General features: G+C 41.4%; 1 protein-coding gene across 2 annotated transcripts in view; it reads right to left on the reverse strand.

Moving 5' to 3' along the window:
• Window positions 1-24,394, reverse strand: part of LOC144753845 (uncharacterized) — a 353,072-nt gene that overhangs the window by 17,241 nt on the left and 311,437 nt on the right. For both annotated transcript variants that reach the window (XM_078641400.1, XM_078641399.1), the window contains exon 3: window positions 7,815-7,931. In XM_078641400.1, the coding sequence (XP_078497526.1) occupies window positions 7,815-7,931 (117 nt within the window). The remainder of the gene's footprint in view (window positions 1-7,814; window positions 7,932-24,394) is intronic.

The raw sequence follows: 24,394 nt of genomic DNA on the forward strand, positions 1-24,394 counted from the left end.
ACGGCGTGGCTCTCTCGAAACCAGAAACGAAGAAAACTGCAAAAAACCAAAATCAAAACTTGAGCGGAACTAAACGATTTCTATCAAAGCAGCGTCTAGATTATCTCCGTTCCAACAGCATCTACCTGTGCTCTTGTCTGCCTCACACTCTGGATTCCACGGGTCGGACCTCTCCTCTTCCTTAAGATTCCCGGCGCTCTATGAACAGCCATCTTTCAAACGCCGCCTCTAATACTCCTCGGCGCAATGGTGACGTGGTTGCGATGCGCAACAATGTTCAAAAGTAACGACGGACTAAGACGGGGCAAAGTGTCATGCCTGTATGCGTTGTACGGACGCCATGTTGGTGTGGTGCTGGATGTAAACATAGCATTACAGAAGTAATTTGGTTAAAAAAATGGCCACAGTATTAAACATTATAAAGAAATTTAGACATTTCAACAAAGACTGATGTAAAGTCTGCCTCGCGCGTTCTCATTCTTGCGAATATCATAAAAAGCAAATAAAGTCTGCTCTGTCATTGATCCCTTTGGGATCTTGGGTCTGTAGTTTTCTGATCCAAAAGATCTCACGCTGCAATAGAATCTTGGTGAGACTTTTTCCAGGTGCGGGGGTAACCGTTTCGAGGATCTGGAATTTTAATTGGGCAATAGTGTGTCTGTTTTTGTCCCAATGTACTGCCAGGCTGCTGTTTGCATTCTTATTGCGAATAGTGCTTTTGTGTTCTGAGATTCGTATCTTTACTTTTCTCTCAGTCTTCCCCACATATAGTAGACCGCAGGGACATTTAATGGCGTATATCACGTTGGACGAATTGCAGTCCGCATTGATCCTAATGGGGATGATTTCACCAGTATGTGGGTGTTTGACCGAATCCGTCACAATCACATTATTGCAATGAGTGCAATTCTGACATTTTTTCATGCCTTTCAAGTTTTCTGCATTGTTCACAGTTCTAGTCTTCAATAATTCTCTGATATTACGAGACCTTTTGTAAGCAAAGATGGGTCTGTCTGAGAACAACCCTTTGAAATCCGTTTCATTGCTTAGCAGTTCCCAATGAGAATTGATGCTCTTTTTAATTTCTTGCGAGCTAGTAGAAAACTTGGAAACAAAAACCTGGCGGTGTGGTTGATCTTTGGTTTTTTTAAGCAAAAGTTGCTCTCTTGATAGTTTGTCAACCTTGTCCTTAGCTGTCTGTAGTACAGTGATCGGGTACTTTTTGGACATGTATTTGTCGTGAATGGAATTTAAATTCATCTGCAGAGACTCCTCTTGAGAACAAATTCTTTTGGCTCTTAACATTAGTGAAAATGGCAAATTGTCAATCAGATTTTTAGAGTGGAAGCTGTTGTATGCTAGAGCGGTGTTTTTATCTGTTGCCTTATGGTATACTTCAGTTTCCAGTTTGTCATCACACAATTTCACTAATACATCCAAATATGGAATGACCTCTTTGTCAATATGGTGGGTAAATTGGATATTCTCGTCATAAGAATTCAACTCTATGATTTTCTGTTCCAGCAAAGCTGTAGAGTTCTGCCAAATCAAGAATATGTCGTCTATGTAACGACAGTACAGGACTGTGTTGTCAGTCCAGTCTCTGTCAGTCACTAAAAATTGGTCCTCAAATCTTGCCATGTACGTATTTGCGTAGGCCGGTGCCCCCGAAAAACCCATGGAAGTACCTTTGTTCTGCAAATAGAATGTATTGTTCCATTGAAAGTAGCTGTGATGAAGACTGAAGTGGAGGAGTTCCAATAGAAAAACTTTACTCACTGGAAGGTTCTCTTGCTTCAACAACGCCCATTCAACTGCCTCAATTCCCTCGGTGTGTGGAATCGAGGTGTAGAGGGCTTTAACATCTAAAGTACATAAACACATTCCTGGTTTGATGACCACCTTGGATAACTTTTGTAAGAAATGCGTTGTGTCTTTAGTGTATGAGTACCACTCCTGGACAAAAGGCTGCAAAAAGCGATCAATAAACTGCCCCAGAGGTTTGAAGATGGTGCCGCACCCAGTTACAATAGGACGGACTGGTGGATTGAGAAGATTTTTATGGACCTTAGGTAGCATGTAAAGACCCGGTTGTTTTGGATAGGATACTGTTAGAAACTGTCTGGTTTTAATGTTGATCCATTTCATTGCCTCAGCTGTGTCCAAGATTTTTTCAAGGGTTTCTTGCAGTTCCTTGATTGGATCTTTATCGAGTCTCAAATAGGTGTGGACATCAGATATGTGCTCTATGACTTTGGTTTCATAAAATGACCGGTCCATCACCACTATGGCGCCACCTTTGTCTGCTTGTTGGATAAGTATCTTGGGATTTTGTGAAAGTTCTTTCAATGTGTCTCTCTCATATTTCGATAAGTTATGATGACGTTTTTTTTGAGTTTTGATATTTTGCAAATCCTTTAGTACAAGATTCTCAAAGGCATCCAAAATCTTATGTGATGTCGGTGATTGAAAAGTTGACTTTGGTTTAAACTCCAAGAACTCTGGAGGATCTGAAACAATTTCTTGCTGTGGAATGTTGGAAAAAAAATACCTTAAACGCAAAATTCTCATGAATTTGAAAAAATCAATTTCAATCTCCAGTAAATTAGTTTGGTAGGTGGGCACGAAGTTCAATCCTTTGTTAAGAACCTTAATCTGTTGCACTGTGAGATCATGTTTAGAAATGTTAATCACTAGGTTGGACGTGTGCATCCCCGGACCACCAGACTGGCCGTCCATCCATTGTATTACAACTATGACGGTGGGACCGCCACTGGACCACTACAACCATCGGGGATCGCTGATCCCACAGCGGTGGGGCTGCGATTTTAGGCTGTAATGTGCTGGCTATATAGAGTTTAACTGCAAATTCAAGCTATCAATATAACTCCTTTTGACCGGCTCAAACCTTCTTTTGAAATATTTATAAATCACCCTTAAGTAGGCCTTATTGCCCCTAAAGACAGTGGTGCATGGTATTTAAAAGTAGGACATATACAAGTTTAATGTTAAACATGTCCTTACAGTTAAAAAATGTCCTCAAAGCTATTTTCACTGTAGTAGGTTAGCCTGTTTAAAAGGAAAATATTGAGATGCAATATTAAATAATAACCCAGTATCTCAGCAATTGGACTAGCTAGAAAAAAAATGAAACAACTACTTTTTATAGTTGTTAAAATTCTAATTCATATTTGTTGGAAAAATTATGGAAAGGCACATTTTAGAAAGTTACTTTGGCCCCGCCTAAATCCCCTGGAAGCTAAATCTGCTTCTTTGCCATCTCACTTTGGTCAGCCCTTAATCAGCATTTAGAGCATAAATGAGGTGTGAACTTACTCCCATGGGACAAAACAATAGGCTAACCTGAATGTGCAGTCCTCTAAACCTGACAGAATATCTAAGGGAAGCTGGAAGGATCCTTTTTGACATTAAAGTGTCAACTCCCCCTTGAATTTCATATGTGCTTGACAGGTCTCCTGGGACCATTCATATGATTCACACACAAGAAAATGATATACAGAGCATTGAAACTTTTCAGACACTCACCCCCAGTCACAGATGTGGGTTGAATCCATCATCATTCTTTAGCTCAATTCGCCACCCCAGTTCAGACTTAGCCATAATCAAATCAGTTTTGACCGTGTTCCTCATGGGAACAGTGCAGCCCAAATTGCCAAGCCAGGTCTTCCCTAGACCTGAAACAAGCATCCTGGGACCGGTTTAGGGGTAACGCTCCTCATCAGCCAGGCTAGCTTGATTCCAGTGGCATAGTGAGCAAGGGACCCACAACTGGACATACCCTGCTAACTTAGGGTGAACAAAGCACACACAAGGAGAGGATGGACAGAGCATTGAAACTTTTCAGACACTCACCCCCAGTTCATCTGAGTTGAATCCATCATCATTATTCTAGCTCACTTTGCCACCCCAGGTCAGACTTAGCCATATGCAAATGAGTATTCACCCTGTTCCTCATGAGAACAGTCCAGGATGCTTGTTTCTGGTCCAGGGAGGACCTGGCCTGGCAGTTCGGGTTGGACTGTTCTCATGGGGAACAGGGTCAAGACTGATTTGCATATGGCTGGGTCTAAACTGGAATGGTGTGGCATGCAAAAAAATTATGGATTTAACCCAGATCTGTGACTGGGGTGAATGTTTTGATTAATTCAGCATTCCGTCCATCATCTCTTCTTTTTTGCATTTGTCGCCCTAAGTGGGAAGGGTATGCCCAGATGTGGGTCCCGTGCTCGCTGAGTCACCAGATTCAAGCTAGCCTGGCTGACGAGGGGTGTTATCCTGAGACTGCTCTCAGAATGCTTGCTTCTGGTCCACGGAGGACCTGGCCCTGGCAGTTCAGGCTAGACTGTTTCCATGGGGAAATGAGTCGAGACTGTATATGGCTGGGCTAAACTGGAATGGCTGGCGTACAAAAAAGATGGATTTAACTCAGATCTGTGATTAGGGGTGAATGTTTGATTAATTCAGCTTTCCGTCCATCATCTTTTCTTTTTACCATTCATTTGACAGCAGGGTTGCACTTCAAAGAGGTCACTCCGACACAAGCAAATATTAGCTGATACCTAGCAGGGTCCTCTGTTGTCTCACCAGTCAGTCAGGCCCCAATCACAGTGGGGCTCGTTTTTACATTTAAATGTCACTATATGTTTGAGAGGTCTACTAAGTTTACATAAAACATTTGGGGCACACGTAAAAGGAGGGAAACAAAATCCCAAAACAATTTGTGTATCCACTGTCTGATTTTAGAAAACTCATCTTTGTTCTACTAGACAACTGTCTCTGAGGTTTTTGTGGGTATAGGGACTACATAAAACTGGATTTTGGAGTTAGTTGTGGGAGGACAGAGTGACCACTATAGAACACTCCCCACACACACATGCCCAGCCCTCAAGGCCCAAGTTTAATGTGGCTGAAGACTTTAGCCATCTTGAAAATGACCAAAGTGGGTAGGGTCAGCCTCAGGAACCTCTGCTCCATTGGTGAGGATATCCCCAGAGGTCATTCCCATCCACTAGCTGGTGACAGGCATAGATATGGCACCACCAGGCACTCACTTCATAACACTCCCGGCCATGAGTAAGGTGAGAAGCAGACTGAACCTGGTTTCTACAACCTTATAAGAGCACGGGAGAAATGGTCCTGCTCTCTCCCCTTTTATTACCAGGACAAAGAAGTAGGCTCCAAGGGTCATAAGGCTGACCTCTTGTTAAAACTATAGGGACACAACAAACTACAAAGGGGCCTTTTTCTGCAAATCTCCAGCTGGTCAGTGGCCACTGGACCTGAACTGGACCCTGGTACTTGTCCTCTGTCTGCCACCCTGTGAGTCTATAATGCCATCCCTCTGGTCCAGAGGGGCTTTAGTAATGTACTTTTATGGTGGATTTAGACTTATAAGGCTAAAGTCAGAATGCTAAATCTTTGATCAAAATTAACCTGGCTAGTTTATCAACCTGCACTCAATCACGGTCAGCAGCAAATTGTGCCTACGTCCTGTTACACTGTGCCCACTGACTATCATGGCCACTTTATGCTTGTTGGAGCTACCTCTACTTAACATTTTAAAAATGTATATCTCTGGATCTCCTTATTGGAGATTTGTCATTTTAGTGTAATTTTGACTATTACACTTTAGTCTATTCTTCTGTTTCATTTTGGGACTTTTACTATTTTGCATTTTAACTTGATTACTGTCTTATTACTGCATAAATACTTTATATATTGCATGAGTTAGGCCTGTGTGCTGGGCCCAAAGATTTGCCAAGAAGCCCCCACCCGTTACTACCAGATGTCAGTATAAGGCTACAAAGGTTTTATTCCACTTCACGCCTTTTTAACCCACCACCAGACACTCCGTGTCCCCTTATTCCCCTCTTGCAAGTTCCTGCTGTGACCCTCTATTAAATATTTTCCATTGTTCTCTTCTCCTTCTTCCACCCATAGGTGTTTTCTTCTTTCATGCTCAGGGTGAAAGTCTGATGAAGAAAAATAGGTGCTGGTCCCCAAAATGACTGCAGTTAAACCCCACGACAACCACTGGCTGGCTCACTTTAAGCACTGACCAGTGGGTTTAGCTCAGGTTTATTCAGTGATTTTAGTGGTTCACCTGACAAGGAGTGTGATTATTACTTGAGGAGGGTACTTACTGCCACCCCTCCCCCTCTAACTAACCCTATTTCTTACAATGAGTTTAATGATCAGAAGTGCAGAAGACTATGTAATTGAAAACTACGTAGTTGAGCAAATATTTGAGCCAGGTTAGCTGCGCAAACCCTACATAGCCATATGTCTATTAATAATAGGTGATGTATCCAATCTCTCTCCCTACAGTGATTGCTAGGGGAGCATCCTCCTACAACGCTACACAAATGGGAATAAAATCACTTTTTCTTAACACAATTAAAGCTTTCTTGATTTTGGGAGAGAATTTAACATCTCCATTCAAGTTACCATCATCACACTTGTGTCAATTACCCAATACACTAAGAGAATAATTTACTAAGGGAGTGGCTATTATACCAAAACATCTGATGTTGCACCATGCAGCACTGAAAAGTATTTGAAAATTACAATGGATCTACATTTATGATTTGCAGTACACAGAATACCAAGATGCCTAGATTTCACAAATCACAATGCAGTTATTTTAAATCTGCCAGAACGTTGTCTATAGGTTCATCAAATGATAGACATGAAGTGATCAAGTCAACCAAATATTACATTAGTACACTGCATGTTTGTTTGAAGAGTCAAGAACCGTCATTTTCAAAAAAATTCTAGTTACAGATACCTAGGTTATTTTCTAGTAGTGATCAAGCTAGCAATAAACTAACTGCAATCTTAGCCAGAACTGTTTTAAAACTAGGTGGGTGCACACTTCTATCTCAATTAAGAGCACCTACCTACCAACAAATACCAAAGAAACCCTTAAACAGTACCTAGCATAATTTAGTACGCCCAGCGCCAACCTTCTTATTAACTTAGTATATGTGCTTTAACAATTGCAGTCTGCAGGAGTGCACATATGGAAAATCTTGTCCATTCGATTAACTTTTTAAACATTATTCTAAGTAACATTTTATTGCCTCTCAGAACTGGCTTGTGGCACTGCAGAAAGATGTATTCATTTTTGCACTGTTATCAAAAGGGGCTCCTCATCACTTTGGTGATCTAGAAAGAAAAATATTGCCACACAGCTTTCAACATGTTTTTCACCTGGGCACTAAAAACTAAATTCTTATAGGGTCTACGATGGGGAAACTGTGGAGGACACACCTGGCTGACCATTTGGGTACTAATATGTCTTGTGAACTATCATGGTAAATGCCAATGTAAAAATGTGTTAAAGATTCTAACATGGTATGTTTACAGCAATCAATGTCCAACTTCTGTTTATGAAGCTCCTCAGATACATGAATGTACCCTAGCTAGGCTTTTATCCACACATAAGACCCAGGGCAAATGTTACATTGTATTATTTCTCGTGTATATTTCTTTCCATTATACAACAGGATCCATAATTTTCAATTGGCTAAATGATAATGAATTCAACACTTTTAAGGTAAGCTATAACCTTTTTCTTTTGTACTTGTCAATGTCAAAAGGAGAAAAAAAAGAATAATACAATTGTAATAAAGTAGCAGCATTACTTCTCTTATTTATCTTCTTCTTATGCAGATTACTAATGCTACTACAACCATTGTTGCTAATATGTATAACACATTAGTCCTAATTACCATAGTTATTTTAGTAAACATATGTCTACAGAGCATAGCAGTAGTAATGTGACAATTTACCTCCTTGACAAGAACCTCAATGCTCTTATTCCTTGTCTGTATTTTTGATCGACTCTTGGACTTGAATTCCTTGTATCCGCTGCTAGCGATACTTGGAATTTTGTCAGGCTTTTTTTCCTGTGGAAAAAGAAATAAAGATGTTTAATCTAACAACAAACATTCCAATGAGGGTAGAAGAAAACCCAGCATTTTGGGGTGCATATAATGACGTCTTGTTCCATACTGAAACTTTAAATTTGTTAGTGCTAGAAATGTGTGCCATAAGATCTTCCTCTGGGTCCATATTGTGACTTTTTTCTTTTTTCTGCTTTACAGATTTGCTGGTGTAATGGATGTCTTGGATGAAAAGAGAATGAGTCCATCCAGGTTTCTTTAATGTGCAGCTTGTAGTTAAGAGAGTAGTAATAGTCTTTTTCTGTTTAAACTTTAATTTACCTATTGTTTCTCTTTCAGTTCAAAGTGGTTAAACTTTTTAATCAATGATATCTCCATTAACAATCCAGATTCTCAGTTTGATATTCTTCATAGCTCAGTTTCTTCTTTTTGCAAAACACTTTCACTCTACACTTAAACATGAATAAAGTGTGGTAATATTACGCCGAATTCAATAATCACAGTATTTGTGATAAACACATGACTCCAAGTTTGAATGATTCTATTTACAGATTAAGTAATACAATCAAATATTATTTAGACACCACATTATCAAACTCACTGTTCATTATATATATTGAGCAAAAGAGTATACTACTAAATGACAACCTAATTTATGGAGAAAAACAGTATTCTATCAAATAAATCAATATGGAACAAACCAATGTAACGCTTTAGGCTCAACAGTCACACCAAGTAAATGCTAGCTTAATAGACTGAGTTATGGACAATCATAAAATTATATGACGTTGTGAGGCCAGTAAACGACTATGTATAATGATGTAATTACAACCAAAGATTGGTATAAACCTCTTCACCAGGCTTCTCCAATGTGTTGCTCATGAGCTACTGGTAGCTCTCTGTTTACCTGTAGGTCGCTCTCTTGTGTGCATTCCATCCTTATACATTAGAAGCTTTTGCTCAGCTGAATTAATGGATGCAAACATTAAAAAGAATGTATTTGAGATTAGAATGTGTGTATATTCAACACTTATAAACTAATGTTTGGTGAAATATGGTTCAATTTCCAAAAATATATTTAAATGTGACATAGGTGCAAGGGGCATAGCAGCTATGGCTGTTAAGTATTACTCAGGAAAGGCATTTCCAATATGCAAAGGCTTTTTTACATTACTGATGGAAACCATGCCTGCAAATAGAAACCTTGCTTACTGCAAATGAACTTGCATAGGGTGACCACTAATGTTATCTTTTCTGATGTGATCCCTATTACAACACTAATATTATTATAAGATCTGGATTTCTAAAGGGATATTTTTAACACATATATTGTGCACTTATCGCACACTAAAATGTTTCTTGGTGCTAATAAATCAGGTGTCCTTTTTACCCAAATCAATGATATTGTTTTAATTGACCTTAGAATGATATCAGTCTACACCTCTTAAAACGTTCACTCCTGGCCTTTACCTTCTTCTATTCAATATCAGCTCTCCATGCTCGCAGCAAACAAAAATCCTTTGGGATTCCAAACTACACCTACTCTCTACCCAACAGCACTGTGTGATGAGCAACATTTTATCTACAGCTGCGATTCAATAAAAATGTTTCACCAATAATCTTCTTTCTACAATTGTACAGGCACTCGTTTGTGTCACACTGAACTAAAGAATAGCAACAGTCATAGATTGCCCAAAGAACAGATAAGAACCACCCAAAACCACCAAACATGTTATCACATAAGTTTAAAACTCACCTGATACCAGTCAAGTGCCAAAGTGGACATATGAAACCTTGAGTCCTGTGGCACGATGAGCACGGAAACCATGTTTGGTTGTACTCCTTTCACTGAGGGATTTGCACTGAGGAACACACTATTGTGCTGGCTTGGATGCCTTCAAAAGTCAGCGTAAATATTGTGTTGTTCTTATTTAGTCAAATCATTCATTTAAAATTTGCTAGAAGGACCAAGAGTCAGCTGGTCACAAGACAGTAGAGCACATTATATTGTAGATTAAGATGTAACACTTTAAAGTTCACAACAGATAACAAAGTGTTATACTATTAGACAAGGAAATTACAGTAGTGTGAAGGAAGCCTCGGCTTTACATTGGGATATGGTGAGGAGTGAGGATTTAGGACCTCAGGGGAAAAAATTGAGATCATTTCTCAGCTTCTGGGAACCTAGGGTGTGAATTATTTTTTGTGAATAAGAAGAGATGTACTTGAGATTGATTTCAAAAGTGTAGGATTAAATCAGTGTTTTCCAACATATGATCAGGCAGGAAGTATCCATGCCAGAATTCTAGGGCATCTACATAATACCATTTACATTTAATAAGTATAAATGGAGCTTATTTACATAGTCAGTAATTATCCTGCCAATGTGACATTGTTCTGGCCAATCTAGCATTGATCCAGTGTGGTGAAACTTAGGACATCATTGGTTTAAAAAACATGAGGAACGCTGAACAAGCTGGGTAAAATACTTTATGCATTGGGTATAGTAAACAGCGGTGGAGGGCACAGGTAAGCAAGGTGAGGCAGTCGGGTGGGCCAGGGTGCTGCGGGGATGAGGGCGGCAGATGATGGAATTGGTATTATTCATTTAGTTAATTATACCTATTCTGTCATCTGACGGCATCCCACCTCCCACCCCGCCTCACCGCGTTTACCTGTGCCGGCCGTCGCTGATAGTAAACAGCAGAGGCGATTCACAAATAAAGTAAGGCTCTCACTAACCACCTTTTACCAGTGAGAAAATACAGCACAAATACTCTTCTTTCCAAGATATCTAATGTGAAAATCATTTGCAAAATTGGTGTCAGATGTGCAAAATCTGCTTAACTTCAGGACAAAGTAATATCACACATATGCATGGTGGTAAGATGTAGAAAATACAAACACCAATATTGTCTCCCACTGATATGAGGGTAATGATTACATTAAGGAATCCTGGGATTTACCATGAAGATTTCGATGCCGGAGTGGGAATCGAAAAGTGTTTCTAAGTGGTACAAACTGCAAAAATGCTTTGAGCGGTTCTCTAATGTGCCAGGACATTAAGTTGAACGGGGCTTGTAATGGGCCTGAAGCAAACTTGTCCTGCCACATGAAAGGGGCTCCAGTTGCTGTTATTAAACTGGTGTTCGAGCTGCACTCGAATGGGAGTTACTTGATGCTGAATGATCAAGGTTTCTATGGTAAGCCTCCGGGCATTTCCTATCTAGTCACTCTGAACTCCAGGGTTACTTGCTGTATGCAAGTATTGTTTTCCCCAACAAACACAGCCAGGGAGGCGCTTTTATGACCTTCGTTGAATGCTTCTTTTATACAAGTTGATAGCAGACTGAAAGCCATGCTTTTATAGCAAACTGTGCCCTTAACCTCCGCTCGAGCAACCTTTGAACTTCAAATCACAAGAACTTTGACTGAGATACAGGCACTTATACGTACAAACTGCCCCATTCATTTAGCAGAAATGGTGGGTCGTATCTTTAATATGTCCGATACGAGTGGTATTGTACACCTACTTAAGACCATAGTGGCAGGATTTCTTAGCACCGTTCAGACAATCCTCGGAGTTATTCCAAACTTTATCCTCTCCGTATTTGGAAGCATTTTTGGAGGTTTACCTCTGATCCTGCTCTCAATAGCTGGAGTCCTGATTGTCGTTTACCTGATACGCAATGGACGGCCCAATCACCAACAAGATGGCAAAAGCACTCCTGGAGGGGACATACCGTGACCGCATGGTATAACATCTGGGCACCCTCGCCTACGGGAACTAAGTGCCTCTTGGTTCCTATCGTTTAGACCAGTCTGGATGGACCGCATCTTACCTATTCTTCGATGCCTGTTCTGCGGTGACAAATGCGTGTTGGACCTCTGTCTGACACTTGCCACGGACACGCCTGCGGAATTGAATTCCAGGCTGGAACCCTTGAGGTCTCGTGCTCGGCAATGTCCCAAGCATATTTCTATACTGACGACCGCGTTCCTTCAGAACCTGCAGGTGCCTTTTACAACTGGAGTAAGCTTTAGCTCCACTGTTAGCACCACTAGCACCCAGGTATCGACTACAGCACCAGCTGCCTCTACACCAATTGTTGGCAGCACTGAATATCATCTGTGCTCCATTGAGGTACTTTGCGAGGTGTTACAAGGACCGTCCCCTGAAGCAGCAAGCAGCGATGGTGTTGCTTCTCTCAGCTAAAATATTTACAACAAGGGGTGGTGAGGGACAGAGTCTCTGAATTAAGCAGAATACTCTCACCCAGTCAAAAGATCAGGGCTAGATCCAACACCGTTTTTTAGCTCATTGCACCATCCCAGTTTCAGAACCTGGCTGTATGCAAATTAGTCTGTTCCTGTCCCAGTGCATGATGGGAACAGGGCAAACCAAACTACAAAAGCCAATTCTTACACTGGGAAGGAAACAAGCTTCCGGGGACCGGTTTCTGGCATTACAGCCGTCTTCGGCCCGGCTTGCTTGAATCCTGATGGTGCAATGAGCAAGGGACTCATGTCTGAGTATACCCTTCCACGCTTAGGGTGGACAAAAATATTTACAACAAGGGGTGGTGAGGGACAGAGTCTCTGAATTAAGCAGAATACTCTCACCCAGTCAAAAGATCAGGGCTAGATCCAACACCGTTTTTTAGCTTCTCTCAGCTAAGACATTTAGGGCTAGATGTAGGTAATCACAATTTACCAATTCTTAAATACCGAATTTTACTGATTCGGTATTTAAGAATCGGTAAATGTGATGTAGGTAATAAATCGGTAAAATTTACTGATTCGGTAATATTCCTTATTACCGAATCGGTAATCAGGAATACCTTCCCATTCATTCCTATGGGCCAGCAGGCCCATAGGAATGAATGGGAAGCCATTCATTATTACCGATTCGGTAAATACCGAATTGGTAATAGCGGGAGCATATTCAAGGGTGGCAGGGAGTCACATCGACACTCTGTTGCACCCCTGAATCATGCACTTGTGCACATGTGACGCACAAACATGCCCTAAGGGCATGTATGTCTGCCACATGGCACTTTTAAAAAAGCAAAAAATTCCTTTTTTAAAGGTATTCGGTATTTACCACTAACTTGTAGTTGGTGGTAAATAACGAATCCTAAAAGCAAAAATGCACTCACTTGAGTGCTTACTACATAGGTTTTAATGATTCGATAATTTACTGAATCCTTAACCCCTTGGACGCTCATGACGAGCCCAGCTCGTCATGGAGTTTCCATTGATTTCAATGGAAATTTAGTGTAAATCATGGAACATGCCTTAGCATCCAAGTGGTTAAAATAAGGAATCGGTATTTTACAGATTCCTTAAAATAACGAATCGGTAAATTACCGAATCCTTAGAGCTTCCTACATTGGAAAGGGCTAAATGCCGGTCGGTAACAGGAAAATCACTGACTTTCGGCCGTTACCGACCGGTATTAATCTACCTAAATCTGGCCCTTAATCTATAATTGGCTCATCATGTGCTGGGAAAGAATTCGGATTCTCCTTTCTTCAAAACTTAACTAAATTTGGAACACTTTTTCACTGAAAAGCATGGCTTTTTTTTCGCTAGTAGAGGTTCAACTTATATAAACAAACTCAATTAGGACTGTGACTTAAGGGAAAATTCAAACACACTAAAATTTGCAGACATTTGTTTTTATCTCCCTTTTTCTCTTTTTCAACTGTTTTTTCAACTATTTTAAAGTTTTTTTTAAATATTTTAATGGCTCATTGTAAATTTTGCGCTGACACCTAGTAAAATGAGTGGTTAACTTGCATATTCTTATTATTGACTATTCAGAAGAGGAGTGGGTGTTATGTTTCATTTAGGTAACCTAATATAGGCCCAGGTAACATCATACCCTTTCACCTACATCACCTCCCCTACATTAAACAGTAACAAGCCTTTTAAGGATTGAAAGCCTTTTATGGACTGAATCTTTTACCTAGTTCAAGGTCTGAGTGCAGATGGAGGGTTTCCCTGAACAATAGTGTTCTATGACTTCATCTTTAGATAACAAAGTATGAATGAATATTCATAAGTCTACTTGCAAACCAGGCAGGGGCTATACACCACCTTCCTAATATCTACGCACAAGTTTCATCACACATGTCATCCTCATACCCAACATTGGCTAACACAAGAACAAGGGACAAAGAGACTCTATAAACTTTTCTGTATAAATACAGCACCTCTTGCTAGCAGTAGTTAGAGGGAACCGAGACACCCTGACCAGAGATGCTAAGGCTCCTGCATGCAGACGCTCCAGCTGACAGTGGTATGAACATCCCTTGCTGGGTGTCCAACTTGAGACCAAGAAGGGCTCTGACATTCTCACACTTCAGGTAATGAGGTTCGACTAAATCCTGGAGGGATTCTTGGCTTTAACACCTTCTCACATGCTAGGTACACTTAGGTACAACTAGATAGGCATGGTAGGAGTACGCACACTTTTATCATGCATTTTATATTCATGTATTTATTCATGCTAATTGCAAGATGGTAGAACTGTACTATCCTGTTATATTCATAGTACTGCTAATCATATATCTCTGCTATAGTCTAATGGTTGTTACATCTCATATATTCTACACGAGAATAACAACTGTTCAATAAACCTTTATTGAAACACCCAGACTGTTTATTCTGTGTATCTCTGAGATAAACTAAATGTGCACGAGTGACAGAGTGAAAATTGTACATTGTTTCCACGATCTTGAGGGATCAGGGTTGTCATGTTCTAAGGCTGCAAGAAACTAATCACTCCCCAATAAGAAGAGACACTAGTGGCACTGTGTGCTAACATATATGCAAACAGCTAACATTTCTCGGTGGGGGTGTATGGAACCAGTCTGCCACCAATCCCACAGTTTATGTTATCCAAACATGAAGGTCCTGCATGGGTACTATAGGAACTACACAACATCACAAAAAAAAAAAAGGTTACAGGGACCTTATAGTCAGGCTCAGAATTTAGAAGCATAAAACCATAGAAATTCAGCAGTTGTAGTTACCTGAACTAACTATAAATTACGCCCCGGCAATGCACTGCTTATGAGTTTACATATTCCATCACTCATAACATGGTCAGCAGCATGGCTTGACATCACTGGTGACATCTCAAGAGTTATATATGTTACAGGCAATTAAGGAATGTAATTATGTAACGTCACACGGCCTATCAGTTTGCAAACTATAGATCATGTTTTACCCTGGTAATGTTATCTATTCTGCATCATGTCGCAAATAAAGATGCATTTTGAGTCCGATTAATGCATTTCGGTATCAGATAATGAGTTATGAGCAAGAAAGATGCACGTAATCAAATAAACGGTTAAATGTGCATTGTGTTGACAAAGCACATACCTTAGAATTGACCTCTTCATATTCATTTTCTGCCTTCTAAACACACTGAAAGCTTGTGATTCACACCCATCTCTTCGCACTGACTGTGCCAGGGGTGTGTGTTACATTTTTATCACACACCTCAGGATGAATTTTACCGCCATCATTTACAGTAGGGAGCAGGATCGTCAGGAAATGGCAGTTGTACCATCACTATGCTCTTGGCTTGAAAGCACACAACCTCTAATAGAAGAACTCCCCTTGCAATCGCCCCGCACACAAGGATTGTGGAGGCAAAGAAGGCTACTTGGGTCTGGCGCAGAGATGCGAACACTGCACTCGGTCCACCAATATGCTGTTTAGGGCACTTTGGTAATAGGGCAAAACAAGTTAGAATTATAAGCGCATTAGAGAGAATTCTTCAAGGTGCCTGGCATGAAAACAAGCGTCAGAGTCTCCAATTAAAATAAGCCAATGCCTGTCCAACACGCCTGCTCTTCAGCTTCTGCTGCCTATGGGGCTCTACACTTCCACATATCGACTGTCATAAATTGCACTTTTTTTCTGTGTTGCAAGTTTGCACTACATTAGATAAAAAACAACGGTTGAACAATTGCAACTCATTTTTTCTTTTTTTTAAGTCATTTCTGTTTAGAGATGTTTAGTTCCCATGTAATGCACCTTCCATCCCCCCCCAAATTCCATGCTCTAATCGCCAGACAAAATATTTGACACAGGACAATGGAGCCAGTACGAGGTCAACTTTCTGCTACAGACTACCTCACAAAGATCAATTAAGTTGGAGAAACTCACCAGGCCAGCTAGATACAGTTTGGCCCTGCTCAGAGCCTCCTTTCACACCGTACAGTTCCCGCCTATGGCCAACTAGCCGTCCATCAGACTCTGTCCACCACACCCCAACCTGAGCACTTCCAGCCCTGCAAAGCAGCACTACACATCATGTGGAGGACCCAAAAAATCAAATTTTACACTGAGAGCTCACCAGATTCTACAGACTGCAATGGCAGTGCTACTGGCTCTCCACAAGAAGTTTGTGCACAAAGCCGTTAGAGATGTTGCACACAAGAGGCGAGCAAAGGACAGGAATGGTCAATCACTGCATGGCTTCATAAGAAGTAGTGCAGTGATTGGCCCTGTTCTGACCACTGGAGCAGAGGCCCAATGGTGTGTCCTGAGGCAATCCAGACACTGCTCCCTTGCTGTTATGTTACAGCTTGCGGGCAGTGCCAGGATTGGTCCGGCAGATGAACCTAACGCTCATTAGGAGACCAAGAGGCTGCAACTGTAATGCGCTGATTTGGCACTAATTGGGCAGATAGGGAGACGCATGTAGTGCACATGTTGGGCTGGTCGCTGAAAGGCAGCTGCCCAACCTGACATGTGCACTTTGAAGTGAGTGTCAAGTCAACCTACTTGAACTGCCCTGAATCTGTCCTGGCACTCATTTTTAAGCCCCGCCCACACACCCTGCCCTCCTTACTCATCATCATGTGGAAACCGAGCCACAGCCGGAAAAAAATAACTCAATATTTAAATATAAAACTGGTGCTCGGGGGCAACATAGATAGGGGGCAACGCCCCTGCGCATTAATAGAGGAGCCACCACTGTGTAGGTCTCAGACCATTATTGACCAGTTTAGGCCTGGCTTCTAAATGTCTCAGCGAGACACTCTGAATTCTATCTTTCTAGAAATCGTGGAACCAGGGCAGGACAGACCCATTGATCCCTATTTGTCAAAGTCTTTGAAGCAGCTTGACATGGGACACAGTGTTAAATGGTGCGGATAGGTCTAGGAGCACGAGCATAGCATAGGTATTAATATTGGTGCTATACTCTGCTCTAAAGCCTGCTTGTGATGGATTGAGGAAAATGATATTTTGCCTGACCAAAAATGTCCACTACATATACCCTATGTTACATGTGTGTGCATGTCATCCATGCATATTCCCTGTAGTGGCCTGAATCACTAGGCCCCTGCAATCATGTCCTGCATTAGAAATGCCAGTCATCAAAATCTCCCAAACGTTAAGGTAGCATAAGGCCCATGTATTTGCAGTTCATGACTCCTGACACACTGAAGCTGCAGTTACGTCCCTCTGACCTCGCATACTTCTAGCTCAGCCGAGAGAAGCCCAGCAAGAGGCCTGCCAAGACAGTATTATTTATGAATAACAGTTATCTGTCTGCTGTACGGAGTCACATATCTGCCCGGTGAGGAAAAGTAAACAGAACCCGTCCGAGGGAGATAGGCCTAGCCATTCTGTCTCCATTTAAGTAAATCACAGTGCTTGCATCCATAGAAGAGCTCACAGCCCTCATGCAATGAACGAATAAATATGCCCTCTCTGTCTTTTAGTGACGAACAACCTTTTCTTCAGATAATAAATCCCCTGACTCTAGATATCAGTTGTACTAGACGTGCTCAAGTCGCCTTGACACAAGAGATCTCTCTACTAGGTTGAAAGTCAGCTCTCCTCCCAGTTACACGTCAATTGCACGTCATGCTCAAATTGCACAATTAGGGCACAGTTCGAGCTGGTCATGCCAACTCCTCCTCTAAGTACCCACCCACCTATGACACCTACCTATCACACACCTATGACTCATCAAGTGTACACCCACATGTTCTTATCTCATTTTCTGTCTTGCTCTGCCTCGAGCTCCCTATGTACAAGGAGTAAAAAGTATATATATGATGTTTTGTTATTAAATGATTAGAAGACTCTTCCTGAACCTCTGTGGTGATGGAACATATTCTCCCTTTGACTCGAGTTATTGGAATAAAGCCCATTTTAACTCAGATACCACGGACTCTGCTTCTCACTTGATGCATGCTAATTGTTAATGCCTAGAAATTCAGCCAGGGTAATATTTTATTTACCACATAATTTGGCGCCCTTACAGGGACATATCCCTTTCCCCACTCGCCGGAGTTGTCGGTCTAGTCTTTGCCCCCTTCTACAGCCGTGACGGACTTCAAAGCGCACCAGCAGGACTTCCTGCCACTCCCTCAGGCCCACGGAGGAGGACGGACTGCGACCAGGCATCCATGTGAGGCGGTGAGAATCGCGGATCGTCTCAACCAGAGGCCCAGCCCGTGAGAGAGCAAGGTCCGAGGTCTCCAGAGGTCCACCTGTTCCAAGGCGCAAGCGTAGTCAAGTCAAGTTTCCGAGGCCTTCAAGTTTCAAGTTCTGCTTTCCCGGTGAGTACCACTATGGGGAATGTATCTAGTTTCAAGACGGGCTCATTTTAGATGAGAACGGTCAAGACATGTCCACAGTAAAACGTGGGCCCGGTAAAGACGTGTCTCAATTTTTGGGACCGGTATGGTTGTACTGTATTTTCAGTGCACAAAAATGTTTTTCAAGTACATGTTTAACTCTCTGTATCAGTTTAGGTTGTATCTGTTTTAGTGTTTCAATGTTATGTTGTTTAGTGTGAATGATTGTTGATTGTTACAGTCTATTTTTGTGTATTGTGTTTCCATTGTATTGGTTTCTGTTTTCAAAATTACGTCAGATAGGGACCAGAAGAGGTTTACTAGAATAGACAGTTAATATCCGGCCTAGAGACACACCTGGTCATTTTATGTATAATAAGCATGGGCTAAACGCCATTTGGAGAAAGAAGTCAAGACCCTCTCAGAAAGATGCCATTGAGTTATGGCGCAAAGAGTGACATAGGAGAACAGAGAAAGAATTCAATAAAGCAGAGAGAGCTAAACAAGCCAAGAAATGCCGTTGTTAACTGGTATTTATCCCGTTCTGTCAGAAAAACTAGCTAAAGTGACCACCTCAGAAAGACCCAGTAGGTAGAGAACGCCACCACCTGTACCCTTTAGAGTATGTAGAATTAAAGCCGACAGCATCTGAAGCGTTCATTTCCCTGTATCTAGACAAGTCCCTTCTGGACTGCGCAAGTGCCTTGTGAGTAACTAGTTGGTTTATTTGTGAATAGCGCCTTGTGAGTAAGACTTGTGAGTAGTATGTTGAATTTTCCTAAGTATAGCTCCTTGTAAATATGCCTTGTGAATAGCGTGTCATTTTTGTGACTTGTTGAGTTTCTTGTAAATATGGCTTGTGAATAGCACCATGTAGTTATGGCTTGTGCAGAGCATGTTATCATCAGGTCCCTAGCCGTTACGTTAGTCAGGAGAGAGCTGGATCTCTTTCCAGTGCTTAGAGAAAATGTTTTGAAGATGTGCGTATGTGTTATGTGATAACGTGGAGAGATGAGTTCATGACTTTCCCATGTACTGCAGTCATTGGGGAATGTTTGTGCTTCAGCTGCCAAAGAGTTAATTTCTTGTATTAAGAAGGTCAGTATTTGTTATAAAATGCTGATCAACAAGGTGTGGAGGGATTTTGGCGTTTTTTGGTGTTTGCGGGGGGCGTGTTTTTGAGCGGAAATTCGTACCCGTTCCAGTGGAGGGATTTGGTTGCTTTTTGGTGAGGAATTAGGAAATAGCTTGGACTACTGTGGTGCAAAAGGATCTGAGCTGTGGAAGTGGTGGAAAAAGCATGTTTTGTGTGGAGGTGCGATTTGCCATGTTATCCAATGGGCGTATTCAGTTTGCAGATTGAATGGTAAATGCCTTGGAACGCTTGATTTAATGTGTTTGGCTCAGAGGTCGGTATAGTTGTAAATAGACCAGTCGAATTGAGATAAGGGTTTGCACAAAGAGTGCTTCAATGTTTTCACGGTTGGAAAGAAAATATGAAACAGACCCATCTTAGAATGTGCTTTTAATTAGTGTAATGCAACAGTGTTTTTTGTTTCTACAGAATATTTTTCCCAATGCAAGCTGCCCTTTAGAATAGCGTGTGACAGTTATCACACTTACTTAGGAAAAATGGCTATTTGTAAATTAATGAACGTGGCCCTTTTTGATAGCTACAATACACTACCATGTTAGTGCATTGCTAAGAGTCCCCTACATTAGTTTAGTTTGCATTCATTTAGTTTCAAGGCTCACCTATCTACTTTGACAGGCTGCTGATAGAATGGTGATATATTGCACGGTAAAAGCAGTGTTCATTAAACAAGACTTGGAAAATAGGATTTATTATGTCTGATTCAGGGCTACAATACTTACACAGATGGTTTCAGATCAACATTAAGTGGAGAAGGCTCCATTGATATATGCAGAGAACAGTCCCAACGCAACAGTCCATGATAATTTGTTTTTTTTTCTCTCAACTGCAAAGTGCTTAGCGTTGTGTGCAGAAGCAAACTGTCCCTTTTTGTGTGGTAATTTGCATGCTAAACAAATGCCCATGTTTCAAATGTCTTGCCTTCTAGCTGAATTAGTTAGACAAAAGTGTTTTTTAGAAAGTGGAGCTTTTTAGTAGCAGTACAGAATGATTTTAAAATGATAGCATGTCACTCAGTTACAGAAAAATACATGTCTTTATTAATTTACTAATGGTTCTGGCCTGGGAAGAGATATGTTATGACGTACAAGGAATGTGTATTTTGACCTTGAGATACAGTCCGTCCGAGATGGCCTGGTTCCCAGTAAATGATGTTTATGTAAAGGGAGGGCTTTTTCTCTCTTGGAGTGCCTGTCTTGTTGACATTGGCCATCCTCCAATTCCTTTCCGCGGACGATTATTGGCTGTTCTCCAGCTAAGTCAGGCTTCCTTCGCGAACAGAATAAAAATACTTGACGAGCCACGGAGACAATGTTTATGTAAAGGGGGGCCAAGTTGCTCCTCTGAAACGGTCAACACTAAGAGCTTCATTGACTTCAGATAAGTCACGCTTGCAAATGTATAAATTTGTCCCTCAGTAGTGTAAACAGAATAATTGGCAGGAGTCTTGCTCTTGCAATGAGTTCAGCATCTGGCAGTCATTCAATTGTAGATCTCAGTGTAGCCCGGCTTGGAATTGATTCAAAACTCCGAGCGCGAACATAATTCTAGAGGGAGGGACTGTTTCTCACAGAGGCTCCAGCCTTCTGTCTATGACAAGAATACTTTGGTTTTATTCAAATACATTTAGAGAACATATTGTAGGTAGTATGGTCATACTGTTCCCAAGATCTAGAGTAGGATTTTTTATTTCTTTTGTAAACTGCAGAGCTTTTGAATTGAAAATTCATTTTTCTTTATTTATTTATTTCTATGTCATTTATTTTTGCTAGATTGATGACAGTGAGCCCTAGCATTTACAGTCAGACACTAAAGGAACGGCTGGACAGTGTTTACATGCCTACCAACACAGCACTGATACAGTACATAAACGACATTCTAATTACAGCAAGATCAGAACCAGACTGTGACATTGCATCTCTGACAGTCTTGTACTTTCTGTGTAAAGCAAGTGGTGTACAACACTTGCTTTCCAAGGAGGGTACACCAGGTATACAGCTAACACGGTAGACAGCTAACACAAGAATCATACAGCTCATTACTAACCTTTCACAGCCCAGGACACAAAAGGAAGTACGTGCCTTTATTGGCCTCACTTCTTACTGTAGGCAATGGATTCCCCAGTATGCATATCTAGCCAAACCGCTCATACAGTTAACTACACAGAAGGCAGCCATTTTGACTGTCCTCCCTAGGACACAAGAACACACCTTGGCATTTGAGGAATTAAAAAGAGCATTATGTCAAGCGCCAGTTTTAAGCGACTCCATGTTGCAGTAAACATTTTATGCTTTTTTATTTTTATTTATTTTTACATTTGACTGTAGCGAGACTGACAGGATATGGACTGACATTATTTCAACCACACATAGAGATCAGACGTTGTAATATTCTGAATCCTGCAACGCTTTTGCCCTCAAGTACAGTAAATGCATCACCACATGACTGTGTGGACGTTATGAATATAGTGACCAAAACAAGACCTGACAGATATTGTACTCCCAGACCCTGACCTGACGCTCTATGTAGATGGATCATGCATGAGAACAAGTACAGGAGACTTAGTAGCAGCGTATGCCGTGACCACAGAAGTCATAGAGACACAGAAAATAGACACCCTGTCTGCACAAGCAGCAGAGCTCATTGCTCTGACACAAGCCTGCATAAGAGCAAAGCACTTGAAAGTAAACATTTATACTGACTCACAATACGCTTTTGACGTTGTTCATGATTTCGGGGTTCTGAGGAGAAAGAGAGAGGTTTCTTGAGACCTCCCATGGGACCAAGATTCAGCACAGCCAGCTTATTCAGGCCCTGTTAGAGGCCATACATTTACCTAGAGCCATTTCTATCCTGAAATGCAAAGCTCATACCAAAGTTACAGACACCATTTCCCAGGGTAATGACCTGGCAGACCGAACAGCTCAGACAGCCCAGACACCAACAGACACGACAAGGACAGAGGTACCATTACTGATATAAAGTATGACAGTCAGGGACCCTACACAAGATGTACTCGACATACAGACACATGCCACTGCAGATGAGATAAAGAAATGGACTGAACAAGGAGGGGTCCAGACTAACCAAGGTTGGATGACTGAGGGAAAAAGCACATGGTTTCTTTCAGATTCTATGGTACAAATAATCATAAACACAACACATAATCCCGCACACTTAGGAGAGAAGGCAATGTTAGACAGCTTACAGAACATTTGGTTTAACAAGCAGCGAACATGTATGATCTATTACCAGTTCAATCCAGGTAAAGGCATTCCGGTGGAACAAGGCGGATTTCATCCTCCTGACCACCCTTTTGAAGTTCTCCAGATGGATTGTATCCAAATGGACAGATGTAGAGGTTTAACAAGTATGTCCTAGTAGTTGTGTGTGCACTGTCTAGATGGACAGAAGCATATCCAGTTCCAGATTATACTGCTGTTACAACAGCCAGACAATTAGTGCGCAGTACTTCCCCAGCTATGAATCACCTCATGTGATCTACCTCATGTGATCTATTCAGATAACGATCAGCCATTCTCCTCTGAATTAATGAAACAAGTGTCACATCTGTTAGGATAGAAATTCCATTGTGTCAGACACCCAGAAGCAGCAGGCCTTGTAGAAAGACAAAATCAGACAATTAAGACAAAGTTGCTGAGATCTGTACAGACAAAGGCGTGGATTGGATGGTGGCCTTGCCGGTTGCCCTCTTTTACATGCGTATGGTAGCTCATTCCAGAACAGGCCTATCTCCTTATGAACTATATATGTGAGGTACGCCTATGCCAAAGACAATTACTGATGTTGACAGTAACATGCTGACAGATTACCTGGCTTCCTTGATTTCTGCACTACTCTCTTTTCATTCACAGGTTGCTGCCGCCTTCCCTGACAACACCCAGGTCAAGGAACATGCCATAGCACCAGAGGATTCTATACTTGTGTCCGGATTTTTGATCGTTCAAGTCCCCTTGAGCCACGTTGGAAGACGCCGAAGTTGGTGGAAGGACGTAAAGGCCGAACTCACCTTCATCACTATTTGGAACTTTGGAACTTTGGAACTTTTGAACTTTTAATAAAGAACACTGGCCTTTGCTAGACAATACCCCTCAGCAAGAGTATAGGTCTAGATTAAGAACTAGCAAGTCAGACGTAGTTTAATTGTTTAAGCCCACCCGGTGGTGAATCGGTTAGACTCGATTCTGACATGTATAAGATCACATATGAGAATAGCAAGAAGAGAGATAAGAAGGAAAAGCACTGCAAGGTATTACGCAGTAGATGTATAGTTACTTTGATCATCCTTTTTATTCTGTGCGTTGTTATAATTGGTGTTAGTTTATTGCTACATGTTTTCTTTCCCATTTCCTCACATATACATTCTTCCAGTAACAGTACCATAGAGCATACATTTAGTGAACTGCCTCCCCATGAATTGTCATATCGACTTGCACTACATAACAATACATTTATTCGAATGTTACACCATTCTCACCAGACCAGCAATGCGACCGATTGCTGGGTATGTGGCCAACTGCCTCCTTATCAAGAAACGAAGGGAGTTCTGCCCTTCTACCCTTTACCGTTCCCACACAATGGTTCGTGTGGAGCATGGTTTGCTCTAATGACCTCAATAGATAGAAGGTACATAGCTTATCCAGGTGGCTGGATATACGGAAACCTGAATAAAGTAATGA

This window comes from Lissotriton helveticus, chromosome 5_1 (genome assembly GCF_964261635.1).
Source record: "Lissotriton helveticus chromosome 5_1, aLisHel1.1, whole genome shotgun sequence".
NCBI lineage: Eukaryota > Metazoa > Chordata > Amphibia > Caudata > Salamandridae > Lissotriton > Lissotriton helveticus.